This window comes from Manacus vitellinus, unplaced genomic scaffold (genome assembly GCF_001715985.3).
Source record: "Manacus vitellinus isolate BGI_N305 unplaced genomic scaffold, ASM171598v3 scaffold_24_pilon, whole genome shotgun sequence".
Taxonomy (NCBI): domain Eukaryota; kingdom Metazoa; phylum Chordata; class Aves; order Passeriformes; family Pipridae; genus Manacus; species Manacus vitellinus.
In genome coordinates this window covers 4,885,797-4,902,209 of record NW_021939798.1, presented here as the reverse complement: position 1 = coordinate 4,902,209, position 16,413 = coordinate 4,885,797, and the positions used below count along the sequence as shown (strand labels likewise).

At 50.9% G+C, this 16,413-nt stretch overlaps 1 protein-coding gene, 1 long non-coding RNA gene and 1 other non-coding gene across 3 annotated transcripts in view; all 3 read left to right on the top strand.

Moving 5' to 3' along the window:
- Window positions 1–414: 414 nt before the first annotated feature.
- Window positions 415–11,424, top strand: LOC108639790. The gene is made up of 3 exons (XR_001920729.2): window positions 415–441; window positions 8,755–8,887; window positions 10,790–11,424. It is a non-coding gene; the product is annotated as an uncharacterized LOC108639790 (long non-coding RNA).
- On the top strand, window positions 492–670 carry LOC112841105. The gene has a single exon (XR_003212743.1).
- Window positions 11,425–13,447: 2,023 nt separating the features above from the next.
- The window catches only part of SEC14L1 (SEC14 like lipid binding 1), a 41,146-nt gene continuing 38,180 nt past the window's right edge, over window positions 13,448–16,413 (top strand). Inside the window, exons 1-2 of the mRNA XM_018073306.2 lie at window positions 13,448–13,502; window positions 15,583–15,673. Coding sequence (XP_017928795.1) covers window positions 15,611–15,673 — 63 coding nt within the window. The 5' untranslated portion in view covers window positions 13,448–13,502; window positions 15,583–15,610. The remainder of the gene's footprint in view (window positions 13,503–15,582; window positions 15,674–16,413) is intronic.

Sequence of the window (16,413 nt, the reverse complement as noted above, 5' to 3'; positions counted from 1 at the left end):
ATGCAGGGGTGCGGTGCTTGGGATTCAGTGGGGAGGTGGTGAGGTACTGGGGGGCAGCATATGGGGTTCTGGGGGAAGCTGCAGTGTAGAGGGGTCAGTAGGAGGGCTGGGGTTCTGTGCAAGGACAGCCCTGGGCTGTGGTTCCTCCCTGGGGGAGGTGTCGGAGCCCACAGCAGGGTGTGGGTGTGGGGCAGGAGCACAGAGTGAGGGGGCTTGAGGTGGTGGGGGTGAGCTGTGCAGTGGGGAGGGGGCTGCAGGGTGTTCTCCAGGACCAACAGCCAGACTGGACTGTTGTTTTTTCCTGAGAATTTCACAGAAGTTTTTCTGTCACGAGGATTTCCTTGCCGGGGCCTCGAGAAGCCACAGCCCCCCTGAGGGTGACATGGGCGGGGTGTTGGGTGGCACTTGGTGCCTGCCATTCCTGAGGGGAGGGAGGACCAGGTGAGTCGGGTGAGCCCCGTGTGTCCCTCCTGGGCAGGGGCAGGGGGTCTGTGGGCTGGGGAAGGGCTGCTGGGTGGTGGGGCCAGCAGGCCCAGCCTCGTCCCAGCCAGTCTGACCCGTGCCCGAGATCAGCTCCCAGGTGGGCTCCGTGCTGGGGCTCACCTGTGCAGTAACAGGTGTGAGCATTCATGAAGCATTTTGATGGTCATGTATGATACTGCATACAACATCTGCACCCCCTTATCCAGGGAAACACAGGATTTAGATTCTTTAGTGGATGCTGAGTCTTGTTTCGAAAATCACGTAGCAAAATCAAACTGATCCTCTCTCAGGTGTGGAAAACAGAACTTGGGTGTGTTTGTCCAGACTTTTTTTTTTTTTTCACCTGATTTATCACTAGATAGTATTTGAGTTCCAAAACTTTGTTCCCCACTCAGTAGGAAATAGTGATAAGGTGGTTTCTGTACTTGAGCAAATGGAAGGCTTTGTTGAAGTTGTGTACTTTGCTCTCTTGTTACTTGTTTGGTTTCTCTCCTGCAGTTGGGGGGATTCAGCTGGGGTCAGCTCAGGGGAAGGGGAGAGGAGAAGGCCTGTGCTGGGAACCTGGCACCAGAGTGATCATTGCTTTGGCAAAAATTCCTTGCCAAAAATAAAACGTGCTTTTCCTGCTTCTTGTTGCTGTCAGATGGGTGATCTGGCTCTGGTGAGCTGCTGGGAAGTGTTCATGGTAGAGATGCTACTGGGAAGGATTTTGTGGAGAGCTGAGGGTGGGATAATGCTTCAGTTAACGCTGATCCAGAGGAGATGGGTCTGTGTAGGACAAAGGTCTCTGGCTGAACATCCTGGTTGTTTCTTTTCAGGTGGCTGGACCAGGAGATGGTTCTGCAGATTGGTGAGAGCTGCCCTTGCAGTTTGGTTTTACCTGTGTGGTCTTTTAGGAGGAATGGTTTGGATTGGAAGGGACCTGAAAGATCATGTAGTTCCAACCCCCCTTCTGTGGGCAGGGACACTTTCCACTATTCCAGGTTGCTCCAAGCCCTGTCCAACCTGGCCTTGGGCACTTCCAGAGATGGGGCAGCCACAGTTGCTCCGGGCAACCTGTGCCAGGGCCTCCCCACTCTCTTAGTAAAGATTTTTTTCCTAACATTCAATCTTACCCTGCCCTCTGTCAGTTTGAAGCCATTCCTCTTGTTCTATCACTCCAGGCTCTTGTAAAAAGTCCCTCTCCAGCTTTCCTGTAGTTACAGAAAGCAGATTTACCTACCTAGACAGTAAACATAAATAAAATCCATTTCTCAAAACTGACTTTCTTCCTTTCTTCATGTTTAATATTTCCTACTGTGCATGAACGAAGTAGAAGGATGCTTAACATGCTGCAGGTGTGTGTGCAGGCAGGCACAGAGCTGCTGCTGCACTGAGACCTGTAGTCACACTCTGGAGGAGTGCAGTGCCTCAGTACTGCTCTGGGGAGCTGTAGGGGGAATTGGATCCTGCACTGAATTCGGGAGTGCTGCAGGATTTGGGAGCATCTCCGTGTGCCAAGCTCCCACCTCCACTAGAGGGTGTGGAGCTCTGCAGAATCCTTGGCTTTCACTGCAACTGGAAAAGCAGGAGACTTTTTTTCCTTTAATGGGATGCACAGACAGGAGGCCGTGGTGGGATTACATCCCTGCTCTGTGCCTCAGCAGCAGCCCATGCTGCTGGTGCATTATACAATTCCCAGCTGGGCTCTCTGGGTGCTCTGTGGGACAAGGCCAGCCCTGGACAGCCAGGAATTGCTCGTAGGCAGCGTCTGTGAGCAGGGGGAGGCAGGTCAGCCGTGGGTTTGATCAGTTAGTGCCCACCTCCAGCATGGGTACCTGGGAGAGGCTGCTCGGAGGGATAACTTGCACATGCCAAGTTCCCTTTCCTTCCACCTGGGGACAGGTCCTAGATTTGGGGCAGGGAGGCCACCGGGACCACCAGTGCCCTGAGCCTGCCTGTGGGATTCTCCATCCGAGGGGGGTTGTTGCCAACGGGGTGATCTGGCTGAATGGGCACTGGTGTGAATTAACCCGAGGTCAAAGCTGAGCCATTTGGAGAGGGCAGTGCCAGCAGGGGAGGAAAGCAAGGCTTGTGGAGCTGTGCAGGGATGGTGTTTTCTCTGCACACTGGTCCCTGCTCATCCCTCTCCATGCCTGGCTTTTGCTGTGCCTGACAGTATCCTGCAAGGCAGAGCAGGAAGAAAAGCCCCCCGGGGCCGTGGTGGGTGGTGCAGCAGTGGTGCTCAGCACTTGCATCCTGGTGTGCTCATCCACGGCCAAGAGTGACTGTGGGAGGTAGGTCAGGGACCGACTGTGTCCTCCGGTGCCAGATCCTGGTACAAAGCCAGCTGTGGAGCCCCAGCCAGGGTCATAACCCAGCCAAGCAAATCCTCCATCAGCTGAGCATGAAATGGATATTTATGTGTGCAGCTCAAAAATAACAAGGAAAGAGGCAGAGGTGTTTGCATGGGCACTTGTGTTTTACCTGAACTGCAGGCAGGCCAAATCCCAAGCACTGGGGCCAGGCTGGGATCCAGTCAGACCCTGTGGAAAGGGAACAGGTTCCCTGTGGGCAGGGCAGATGCCTGGGCTGCAGCAGGCAGCTGCCAAAGTAGGGCAAGTTGGTGAGCAATGGGGAAGAAAACCTCTTTGTCCTTCAGAGCACGTCCCAGCAAGTGCCTTGCTGTGGCTGTGGCCTCTCCCCTCCCACTAAACCCTCAGCCCCTGTAACCACGAGGCCACAGTGCTCCTTTACTGGGTCAGTCCTTGAAAGCTGGCCAGGAACCAGCCCCACGCTGGGAGCCCAGCCCTGCTGCGAGGCTGCCTTCTGCTCTCCCCTCTCTGCTCCTGGTTTATGCTGAGGCTGGAAGAGCTGAGAGGTCTGTGCCTGGCTGGACCTTGAGCTGGGGCAGGAATTGGTTCACAGTGTCAGTGTGTTATGCAAAGGGTTGAACTTTGCATTGTCAGAAGAGGAGATGTCTGTACTTTAGCTCTGATCTGTGCAGGAATTGCGAGTGTGCAGAATTGGGGCTGTGGCCACTTCTGCAGGGTAAACAGCCAGAGAACTGCCTGGTTTCCACCTTTCCTCTCCCTCCATCACCTGCTGAGGTGGCTCTGACAGCTCTCTTAGAGTGTGACATCTGGGAATAGTGCTGGCAACCAGCAGTCCAGCCCAGATCCTTCCAGTCAGCATCACTCAGCTTTAGTGAAGGTTCACCTCTGCTAAGAGGCTGCTTTTATCTGCTCCCTCGGGAGCTGTTTTTAGGTCTGGCTGTAGCACTGCTCTTCCTTCAGCAGCAGATAAATTCCTGTGGTCTCTGCTGAAGGGAGAGCACAGGCTGCAGGAAGGTCACATCTGCTGTCTCACTGCCCTGACCCTGGGGAAGGACAAGGCTGAGCTGGGCACAGCCTGAGTGTCCCTTGGGCTCTCAGCTCCCACCAGAGCCAGGATTGCTTGGCAGTTCCTGTCAATCACTGTGATGACAAAGGGAGGGGGCAATCAAAGAAACCTTAAGAATATATATATTTTTAAGCCATAGCTAAGAAATCTGCCATGGCTTCAAGTTGAACCTTTCAGCCAGAGGTGAGCAGGCTTAATTTGACAGCTATTTCTTAAATATTTTAAAAGCTGCCTGGAATAAACTGAATGCTTCCGAGTAGTGACCTAAATTCCACTTGCTGTAAATTTCATTAGAAAGTGGATTTGTGTGCCTGCCAGGCCGCTTTGCAGCTTCATTGATCTGCCCAAACCATGTGCTGTGCAAGTGCCTTCCTCAGCAGATTTTTAAAGAACTCACTGCTGCATGCTGCTAGCCCAGAATGTGGCTTGTTTTCTTCCTTTTTTCTCCCCTCTTCCTCTTTTTTTTTTTTTCCTTCCTGGTGCAAATGCATCATCTGTTTACTAATCACGTTGCATCATTAGCTGCACGGAGTCATCCCACCGGCTGTGTGGGCACGGATATAGCAGCTGGCAAGGAAAATGTCACTCTCTTCAGCTCGCTTGATGTGCTTTGCTCTCAGATCCCCATCCCACGCTGTGGAGGCCAAAGACTTTTGCAACCCTGGGGGCTGCCTGCAGCTCTCTGCTCTCCAGCAACGTCACCTGTGGTTCTGACACCCCCTCGAAGAAGCCTCCCTTCTGCTGTCCCCAAAGTGCTGTCTATCCCTGTGCAACCACGGCTTTGGATCTTGTGGAGAGGTGTGATGGTAGCACAGATGGCAGAGACTGAGACTTACTAGGGAAAAAATGCCTGGAGAGATGCGGGAACGCCAGACCTGTGGATGCAGGAGCAACATGTATCTCCCCAAGCCTGAGCAGGGTCACTCAGGTTCCCTTCCTGTAGCATGTTTGCAGCCCACCTGCCCGGGTTAAAGGTAGTGTGGGAGGGCTCCATGTAGCACCCTGGGGACACAGGGACTGTGCAAACCCACAGCTGCTCCCGTGCTGTCAGACACAGAGCAATTGTCTGGGTGGGATGAGGAGAAAGCAATGTGTCTGTAGTCCTGTAGCTGGGTACTCAGCCCTGCTGGACCCATTGGGAAACCTGGGCTGTCCCTGTGCCCCTGGCACTTCTGCCATTTGTTCTGCGTGGAGCTGGTGCTCCTGTGGGGACCTCCAGCCTGGGGACAGGCCACGTATCAGCATGAAATCCATGCTTTTGAAGCCCCTGTCCTGCATCCTTATGAGGAGGGGGCTTTGTTGGGCTGAGTTTTGGCAAGATATTGGCAAAGCAGATTCCAAGGAACAGCAGCCTTTCTGCTGCCTCCCCTTCCCCTTCGGCTGCCAGCACAGGTGATGCCTAGTGCTGGGACCCTGGCTGTCCTCTGTGCTGGGAGAGAGAGGTGCTGCTCCATCTCTGGCCTAGGACTGTGATTTATTTTGGCAAGTTAAGCTGAAGGTCTGAACAAAGAGGCCACAGCCCAGACCAGCAGAGTGGGTTGTCTTGGGGACAGGGCCTTGCTGGCTGCCAGAACGAGACTGGAGCTAAATTAATTTCCCATAAATCTGAAATGCTCTGCTGGTTTCCCAGCCTCTCAGCATCTCTGCTGGAGTTGCCTGTTATTTATTTCCCTGAGGTCTGAGGAGATGTGCAATAAGTTTTGCCAAGGTGATGAGCCGGGTCCGTTTCCTTCCTGCTGCCAAAACTCTAAGCTTTTCCTTACTCCGGCCCCTGATGGGAGGTTTCTCTCCTGGCACTAAGTGGCTTCACCTGTCCCCAAGCCTTGTCTGTCTCAGTTGCAGGAAAGACAGGGAGGAAGGAGAGCTGGAGGCAGGAGGTCTCCTGGCTCTCCCTTGTTTTGGTTTTGGGTAGTGTGGGTGGTTCAGCCACTTCGAGGGGAGGCTCTGCAAGCTCACCTTGGCAGGTGAGCAGAGGCACTGGGGACTATGCCAGCCTGGACATGACTGGGTGCTGGGATGGCACTGGGAGCTTTCCCTGCCCAGCGTGGGGAGGCTGGAGCAAGTGCAGCTCCACTTCTCAGTGCCAAGGAAAGGGCTGGTCAGGGTGTAGCTGCCAGGGAAGCCGGATTTAAATATTGGGAGCATCACCAAAGCAGCTATTTCTCTCTGCAACCCATGATGGGGTTAAGTGAAAAATGAAATTTCTCTCTATCTCCTTCCTTGTGCTTTCTCATCTCCGCCAACGGAGTGAAGATGGGAGAGGATTTTTTTCCTATATTTAGCTTTGGAGAAATTGCTATAACTAATCGGCTTTAGGATTCTGGGTTCTCTCTTTTATTTTATCTTTTCCTGTCGCTAAGACCTTGTCATGTGGCTGTGGGCTGCGGCTCGCTGGCTGTCTCTGTTTGCTGGGCTTTCATGGAGTCAATTAATAACCCATAAAAATAACACCTCCAGCTGTTCCACTTGCAGCTGCTGGGCTGGAGTCTAATTACGGGGCCTTGGATCCCAAATCCTGCTTTGCATGTAAAAGTGCCAGTGAATAGGAAGAGGCAGAGGAGATGGCAGTGCAAAAAAAGAATGAGGTTTGGGGTCTATTTTTAGCCTTTTCAAGCCAAATGTAAAAAGACCCTTAGGCTGCTTGTGTCCTGCTGAATCTGATCACATGCACAATATTGTTCCCATGGCACAGCGCAGCAGCCAGGGTGGGTTGGGGCTTATTTTTGGCAGTTAGCTTGCCTACATTTAAACCTCCTTCTGGGTTAGTCTGAGCAGTGCCGTGCTGTGGTTTACATCCACGTACTAATGGCTTTTTTGCAATCACCTCTGGTTCTCTGTGTGTTGCTGAATGTGCCAGTGCTGGATGTGGCCACAGCAGTGATGGGAAGGGAAGGCACACAGCTGCTCACTCAGTGCATCTCACAGTGGTGGTAAAGGGGTGCCCAGGCTCCCTCAAAAAGTCCTTTCCTACTGATTGAGATATAAAATTCATTTAGCTGGGGCTCTGGTGGATAGGCAATGGTCTCTCTCTCATGTCATTCTGTCTATTGTGCACCCTCCTCTGCTTCCTGAGCTGGATGTGATCTCTGGGTGAACCTGCTGGTTTCTGGAGCCTGGGGTCTTGCTGCTGATGGGCAGGTGCTGCCTTGACCCTCCCCACTGCCATATTCACCTGCCTCTTGCCTCCTCCTGGATGCTCAAGATTCCTCCCCTTTCTTGCTCCCCACAGAAGTGGCTCAGGCGCACAGGGGGTCTTGGGGAGGGGGCACAAACAAAGCACTGGGCTTGTCTCCAGTCTCTGTCCAGGCAGTTGTTCTGGGGCATATTGGCCCTTTCCATCACTGGGCTCTTGTTTAATTCAGACTCAGCCTGGCTGTGACCAAAAGCAAATCAAACAGCTGTTCATTAGCTAATGTCAAATACTTAGTGGTCACACATTAGTCTGTAGCCACCAGCTGGAAACCACAACTGCAAATAGGCTTCCTGTGCTGGAGACCATCCCCCTCGTCAAACCAAGTTATTTTGAGACTGATATTGGAACCTGCCCTCAGAAAAAACTCCGACACCTCCCACTTGCACTGGGGTTGCAGAACCAGTGCTTGACTCAAAAGGCAACTCCGCCTCTTTCCTGTCTGCTCAGGCTCCCCCTGACAGCTACCAGAGCCAGGAGGTGTTAAACATCTCACCTCTCATCCCTAGGGAGATGGAGCCAAACTCTCAGGTTGTGTCCCTTCAGTGGAGCTCTGCTACCAGTTCACTTACCCAGGGACAGAGCATGCTATCAATCTGTTCAGCCTTGCCTAGCAAAGAGATTGCAAACGTGGCTTTCCGTCACGCGGTACATTAGCCAAATTAATTCCAGGACAGACAGCCAGTGGTGCTCGAGGCCGAGACAGATTAATGCTGCAGCCGTGTCAAAATCAGCAGAGCTGCTGCCTGCAACGTGCCAGCTCCCTGGACACAGCCAGCCTTCTGCTCAGCCATGCCCTCTGCCTCACACCTCTCTGGAGCGCTGAACCCGCTGGAACCAGTGACACAGACAATTCAATCGGAAGGAACATCTGTCTCTGAGCTGTGCTCCCATTCAGGCCGCCGCCGCCGCCGCGAGTGGGTGACATTTTTCATGCGTCTTGCTGGCTTTCTTTAATCCCCCAAACACAGGCTCGCCTGTGGAGGCACAAGGAATGTTCCTCCCCCATGAGAAGGGAAAAGAAATTAGCCAGCAGATTGAGCGTGTACAGCAAATAATGAGATTGCCTTGGATACAGGGCCGGAATTCATGCAAAGAATGATGCTGATCGGAGAAGATAAGCAGCGTTTTTAGGGGCTGCAAACAGCATCATGAAACTCGTGTTTCTCAAGTTCTAAAACATGCTTGGATGAAAGCTGCCAGCACAGGCCTGATCCACAGACAGTGTGATTTCAAAAATAAACCCTGAAATAGCTATACTGGTAGTAATTTTGGTGTGCAAGTGCCTCATAATGCCTCATTTTCCTCCAGGCACAGGAATAAGCTGAACAGATACAGGCACTGTGATGCTGGCGGAGCAGCAGCCACAAAGGAGGCTTGTCCTGATGGAGCCCCACTGAAGGGTGCTGTGTTTGCCCACAGGGTGCAGAGCCAGCACTGGTGGAGTCAGTGTGTCCTTTAAAAAGAGCTGGATTTGTGCAATACTTTTAATAATAAGTAGTTATTTCTTATTATTCCTCTCGTATTAAAAAAAAAAAATAGTAATTATCAACATGTTAGAGGCAAACAGGGACAAAGTCTCTACCTGGAGAGTGACCCAACAGCTTGACTCAGTGCTTGTTGAAGTAGCTGAGAGTATTTGTACTGTCAGACTCATTAAAAGGAGGGATGGTAAACAGCCTTTGCTTTTATTTTTATAGGAAATTTACTCCTCGTTGCATTTGCTGAGCCTCTTGGCTGAGACTGCTGTTTTTCTAAGGATTGACTGATCAGATCCTGGCAGTCCTTTAAGTCACTTGAAGGGACGACTGGAAACGGGCTCTTCCCTATGAGGTAGGTACCAGGAAGCTCCCAGGCAGTGGCACATAGACACAGGGCTGTGTCCAAAGGCAATTAGAAAAGCTGGGCGTTCCCAACAGGCCAATGAACCCTTCCTTGCTCACAACTCCAGCTCCCTGTATTATGAGCTTGGCATCTTCAACAACGATAAAATTCCCCAGCAAATAAGTTATCATCCAAGTGTTTTTCCCTTTAGACTGGAAAAAAGGTCACGGAGGGAGAGGGGAATTCCATTTGGTATTTTGCCCCTCCAGTGTCTGAGGGATAAAATAATCATGTGGAAGCCCCATGGGGTGTCTCCCCCTCCTCGTGCTCCCCTGAGAAGACGGTGCCATCAGCCTTTTAGGTGTTACAAATATCCAGCACGGGATTGGAATGTGTGTTGGAATATCTGCTCCAGCTCCTCATGCTTTAATTATTTCTGTACGAGCAGCCCCCCCTGCACCACCTGCTCACTTTTGTTTTGGCACCGCACGGCTCGTGAGCAGGGACACTGAACTCCAGGCAGGGAGCCTTGGATGGTTACAGGCTTTGCAGGGAGGGCGTGTGGCTAAGGGCTGGGATGTGTGCCACACGCTCATCCTGATTCATCTATTTCATGAATCAGGACTTGGGGCCTATTTGCTAACGTCTGTCTGCGTAACCTTTGCTATGTCAACGGTGCCTGTGCTCTGATGTCAGCTGCTGGACTCCGAGCGCTGGCAGCTGGTGTCCCTGGCCAGCTCCCAGCCTACAATTCAATTTTCCTACCAGTCACTTGAGAAGAGAGGAAAAAACATGTTTTCTGGCTGTTTGTGGCATCAAAACATAAAGGGCTTCAGTTTACAAGGTCATTTAAGGCTTTTCTACAGCGGGACACATGGGAAAGTACAGATAAATCGAGCAGTGGTATAAAGTTAATAGATCTTCACTTATGGGGCACTGAACTACAGCAAACTAAGGCTGGTTTAATTCTGAATAAAAATCTCAGCACAAGAGTTTAACACCTTCTAGGTATCGTACATTAACATCCCCTCTCTGAACAGAGGCCAGCCTGGAGATATTTTCACCCTTTTCCCAATCTTGCGAATAGTGGAAAATTACCACAGAGCTAAAAGGCAGGAGTGTTTGGGAATAAGGGAACCACCCATGAAGAGAAGAGCTCTGGTCTCCTTTCTTATACTGACTTGCTGCATGACTTTTTCTACAGCATTTTGTGAGCCTCAATATTTATACCTGCATATTGGGATTATTAGTGTCTTCCCTGCCATTACAAAGGCCTTTAAGATCTTCAGAGGAATTTCTCCTCCTGTGTATCGTTTTCCCAGTATGGGCTGTCCAGAGAGCATTCAAAAATATGTAAAGCTGTCACAGATGAGCACAGTCAGGTCTGTGTCTAGAGGGCTGAACTTGGGTGTCACAGTCAGTTTTAAGAGTAAAGGAGTGAAGGAATTCACACCTCCTCACATCCCGCACCACCAGGTTCTGTCTCCCTAGACTGACAAGGGAAAGAAAAAATGGTGACACCTGGTGAAGTACCCGTGATGCATTAAATAATAACTCTGTGTAAACCAGAATCAATGTCCCCAGGGCACAGCTCTGTCCCATTAGCTGTTTGTCAGTCATCATGCTTATTTTAGCTGGGAATGGTATAATTTGGGACCTTTTTCATGGTTTTAAAGGTTCAGGAAGGAGGTATTTATTTCAGTGTAGCCAGTGGTACATAAAAAATTCCGCCAACTCAGATGGGATTGATTTGTTAGGGAATGGCTCTTGAAGCCTTCAGTTTGCCTGAGCTCAAACTCTCACCCCTTTTCCACATATTTTAATAAACATACGGCATAGCAGCAAGATCTTGAATGAACACGTTCTCTCTTGTCAACAAGTGCTGACATTCTCTTTTCTTTACTACAACAGCTCTGAAGATCAGACCTGCTGGACAGTAAGAAGGCAGATTTGCTTCACTTTTCTTCAGTCCCTGGGACACAAACAAAAGAAACCAGAGCAAGTTCCTGCCTGCTGAAATTCCAGGGGCTTGAACTACATTCCAGCACAACCGAGAGGCATTTTGAATCTTTTCTTGGTATATGTCAGCCCTGCACTGCTCCCAGGCAACTGCACTTTAAGTTAGATATTATTAATTTCAAAGGTTTGACTACCAATAGTTCTCATTAATTTCCATGGCAACATTGCCTGAAACAAGATAACAATTGCTTTGGGTTGTATAACCAAAGTTCCTAACGTGAAGGAATGCAATCCAGGAAAAGTGCTCAGATGGAGGGAACTGACTGACCTTGCATAACCTCCCTAGGGCCAAACTTCCCTTCCTATCTAGCAATCTGCATTCCTAGTTTGCTGAAAATATTGAACAGTTTGCACTTTCAGTCTGTGTCCTCCGGGCTTCAGTCTCCCGCATGCCTCACAGCTTTCCTGAAACATTTCACCCACACGTTTATTCTTTATATTCCTGCTAACGACGCATGGCTAGAGCTTTCATATGAGATGTAGCAGGGATATAAATGATAATAGAAAATTTTAAAACCATATTACTTTCCTTTTCTTTGTCTGTCTTGCTAAGATTATTGTTTCTGCAGAAAACAGCTGAGACACTTACCATGATTGATTTAGACATTAAATTGTGGACTTATGTGCTTTTACTCTATCAATAAACACCAAATATCTTTAAAAGTCCAAATAAAGCTTTTCTGGTTACATGGCCATTTGGTTAAGGAGAATAGTGGCAGTCAGTAAGAACTAAAACGTTTCCCAGAATCTAAAGAGAGAAGTGTTATGAACAAAGAGGAATCTGAGTGGGCGTAAATTCCTCGCCCTGCTATGCCAGTAGGATTATATCTCAGGCTTTCAGAGCAGGAAAAGGATGTTATAGGCATAATGGCAGGGAATATCAATCAGATAACTACAGCTAATTACAGCGTTACTAGATTGACTAGTTAAGTTCAGCTACATGAAGGCAACTGGCCAAGTGCCACAACAGAAACAGGATTCAGAGGAACAATTTCTCAACACATTAAACAAGTTTTTGTAAGGACTAGTTTCAGATCAGGCAATAGACTGTGCTTGGCTAACTTTAATAGACACAAGGTTTGTGTAAGAACAGTAGCTGAAACCCTTGTTAATAGTAATTAAAAATTCAGCTTTCCTAAAGAAAGAATTGCACCTAAAGGCCAGGATAATGACTCTGAATTTTAGTAGATTTATTTTCAGAGGGAGTGAGCCATTAATAAAAGATGTTTTGGGTAAACAAAACACATTGATACTGCTGTTGAAGGGAGCAGAGGCACGGGGCCCTAACTTTGAAGTCCTTATTTTAACACAGTTTATGATACTCTGGTACTGTACAAAACATTACTATGTGTACCACGTCCTGCTCCCTGTGTCCTCCTGCACTCAGGGGGTGTGTGTGGCTGTGTGTGTGAGGAGGTGTGAGAGGTCCTCTGTTGAGACCCCACCTGCAGAGCTGCCTCCAGCTCTGGGGTCCCAGCATGGGAAGGACATGGAGGTGTTGGAGCGAGTCCTGAGGAGGCACCAAGATGATCAGAGGGATGGAGCAGCTTTGCTGTGAGGAAAAGCTGGGAGAGTTGGGACTGTTCAGCCTAGAGAAGAGAAGGCTTCGGGGTGACCTAGTCACAGCCTTCTAGTATAGGATCATAGAATCACAGAATACGCTGAGTTGGGAGGGACCCATCAGGATCATTGAGTCCATCTCCTGGCCCCACACAGGACACCCCAACAACCCCACCATGTGCCTGAGAGCATTGTCCAAAAGCTTCTTGAACTGAGACAGGCTTGGTGCTGTGACCAGTGCCCTGGGGACCCTGTTCCAGTGCTCAACGACCGTCTAGGTGAGAAACCTGTTCCTGATATCCAACCTAAACCTCCCCTGACAGCTTCACGCTGTACCTGAAGGGAGCCCACAAGAAACATGGAAGGAGACTATTTACCAGGGCACGTAGCGACAGGACAAGGGGGAATGGCTTCACACTGACAAAGAGCAGGGTTAGATTGGATATTGGGAAGCTTTTCCCTGTGAGGGTGCTGAGCCAGGCTGGGAGGGCTGGGGGTGTTCAGCCTGGGGAAGGGAAGGCTCCGCAGAGACCTCAGAACCTCTCCCAGCGCCTAAGGGCGTCTCGTAAAAAGACGGAGAGCGACTTTTTACAAGGGCAGATAGTGACAGGGCAAAACGGAACTGTGTTAAGCCGAAAGAGGAGAGATTTAGGTTATTTGCGAGGAAGAAATTTTTAACAATGAGCGTGGTGAGGCAGTGGCTGGGCGATCCCCGGAAGCGCTCAAGGCCAGGCTGGAGGGGGCATGGAGCAACCCGGTTTAGCGGAAGGCGTCCCTGCCCGTGGCAGGGGGTGGAACAGGGTGAGTTTTAAACCCCTTTCACCGCCCGACCACCATACGATTCCAGGGCCGGCTGTCCCCTCACGCTCTCGGGCAGCGCCGCGCATGCCGCGCCGCCGCTCCCGCCCCAGCCCCCCCGCCTCCCGGCAGCGCGCAGGCGCGCGCGCCGCCCCCGCCCGGCACCGCGAACGACGGCGGCGGATCCGCGCCCCCCCCGGCGCTCCCCCCGGCGGCATAGGGGACGGAAGCGCCGACCGAGCGAGCGGTAAGCGCGCGCGGACTGCCAGCGCGCAGCCTGCCCTGCCCTGCCTGCCTGCCCTCCAGCCCCGCCGCCGCCGTGCCTCCGCGGCAAGTTTCCATTGTCCGCCCCGCTGCCTGCCGGCTCTCTCAGCGCTGCCCGCGGCGAGCCCCCGGGAGCGGCCGGCGCTGCCCGTGGCGGGCGGCGGGTGTGGGTGGTGGTCGCGGTGGGGATGCTGATTGTGGTGATGATGGTGATGGTGGTGGTGGGGCGGGTCGCGTCCTCGGGCGGGTCACGGCGGGCCGCCGCGGCCGCTTGCGCTCCCGGCCTGGCTGGACCCCGGACAGCGCGGGGATGTCACAGGTGTCCCCCCATCCCGTCCTGTCCCCTCCCGGAGTGTCCTGGATCCCGCAGGGGCTGTCACAGGTGCTCCCCCCCCTAGTCCCTTCTTGTCCCCTCTCGGGGTGTCCCGCATCCCGCGGGGCATGTCACTGGTGTCCCCCCTCATCCTTTCCTGTCTCCTCCCGGCGTGTCTCGCATCCGCCGCATCCCTCGGGGACGACACGGGGCTGTCACAGGTGTCCCTCTCATCCCTTCCTGTCCCTTCCCAGAGTGTTCCGCATTCCTGGGACACCGCGGGGCTGTCACAGGTGTGTCCCCCCCCTCCCTTCCCATCCCCTCGCGGCGTGTCCCGCATCCCTCCTATCCCCCTGGAGCAGCGCGGGGCGGTCACAGATGTCCCTCCATCCCTTCCCGGGGTGTTCCGCGTCCCCCGGGACACCGCGGGGCTGTCACAGGTGTCCCCCCATCGCTTCCCGGCGTGTCCCGCATCCCTCCGGAGCCGCGCGGGGCTGTCACAGATGTCCCCTCCATCCCGTCCCGGAGTGCCCCGTATCCCCCCGGGACACCGCGAGGCTGTCAGAGGTGTCCCCCCATCCCTTCGCGGGGTGTCCCGGCTGCGCCGCGGCGGGAGGAAACGCGGAGTTTCTTTGTTGTGTAACTCTTTTTTTTGTACGAGGATTAACAGAGGGCTCGCGGCTGTTTGCGCTGATTCAGGTGGGGTTTTTTTTGTAAAATGCAGGGCAGTCATGGGTAAATTGCGCTCTGGAATGGGATGTCGGAGAACTTTCCCGCGGCTCCGGGGGTTGTTTGTTGGCTCCTGCCGTGTCCGAGGAGCCGCCGAGCCCCGCTCCGGGGCCGGTGTCGCTCCCGCGGCGCTGCAGGAACGTGAGAGCGCGTTAAGGACAGAAAAGTAAAGCGAACTTACTCTAACAAACCCATTTCTCTCCAAAATGACGCTGGCTCGCAGCCCGCGGCTCATCTGCGGGTGCTGCTGCCAGGATTTTTCAATAAACGTAATTGCAGTCGAGAGAGTTCGGGTCAAGCCGGGGAAAGCACACACGAAGCCTTTGGAATAACTCCTCGCTGTGTTGCCAGTGACATTTTTTCTGGCCGTATAGTGGAATTTTTGCAGTTTCGTCCAATTTGGTTTTTTTCCCCAGCTCTCTCTTAAGTTTCTCTCCCGGAAGTTTTAATTAATTGTGTTTGGCGATTATGAAGGAGTGCTTTGTATCGCTGTGCTGTAGTGATCCGGTTTTTTTCTCTCTTTCTGAAAACAAGAATTTTTACCATTTATTTCTTAACCTCTTTTTGTGTTTTCTGTACTTACTTATTTATTTTTTTTTTAAAACCCAGTCCCAGTTCGGCATGAGCTCTGAGCAGGGCAGCCCACATGCAGTGCTGGGGGACTGGGAAATGCTTCTGTGCCTGTCGCTGGGATGTGTCAGTGTTTGGTTCTCAGCAGCACAGGAAGTCTCACCATCCTGACAAAAGAGTCATAAACCACGTTAAAGATTCGTTACTAAAAGTGGCCTGAAAATGTGCTAATTTTATGTCGTGTTTGGAAGAAATGATCAGTCATTTCTGACAAATATATATATATATATAGCTTTTCAAGGCCCCCTTGGGTCTTAAAAAAAGTTGTCAAGGAATTGTGAAGGGTTTCCTGTGGAATTGCTCGCGGGGTACCACGCACGGAGTAATTGTCTGAGGAAATTGAAAATGGCTTCCTACGTTTGACAGATGGTTTTAAAAATTTCTTTTTCAGGTTTGAGTTGGCCTCACTAACTGCAGCGATGGTGCAGAAGTACCAGTCCCCCGTACGGGTGTATAAACACCCTTTTGAGTTAATTATGGCTGTGAGTATTAATTTTTGCTGTAATTTTCTTCTTGACAGTCCCTTCTGTTGCTGAGTACTTACTCAGCTCCATTTTGTAGATAGAACATACAAAGCAGGAGCAATATGCCAAATATGAGATGTATGTGTTTTGATGGCTGCTTCTCTGCCCAGAGTGTTTTTTTTTTTTAGGTAACGTTCTCTGATTTTCCTGAATTTTAGATATAACTTACAAATGAAATTTGGAGATGATAATTTACAGATGTATTTGAAAGTTAGAGCAAAAGTAGGCTCGAGGTATGCTGCCCAGTTGAGTACTGGGAGCAAACTCTTCTAGAATGGGAGAAAGTGTCATGTACATTGATTAAAAGATTGTTGTGGTTGTGTCTTCATCAGGGTAGAGTTTACAGGGCTCAAGAGCACAAAGAAAGCCATGAAAGCAAGGATAAGCCTGAGTGAAAAAAGAGAAAGGACACTGGTGATACTTTCAGGGAAGGAAAGAAAAAAGCTTCTAGGGAGGTCAGAGAGAGATGAACAAAAAGCCTTTTGGGTGCATAGTTGCTAATTTGTGTGATAATGTTACACTAGTGATTTATAAAAAAAAAAAGAAATCCTAATTAGGTTCCTTCTTCTTTCTCCCTCTCCCCTTCTCCCTCCCTCTTTTTAAAAAAAAAAAAAAAAAACATTTTAAAACCCAGTTAAGGAACTTGTCCCTGATAAAAACAGTTAAAACCAAATCATAACCTAAATAATAATTGTTTT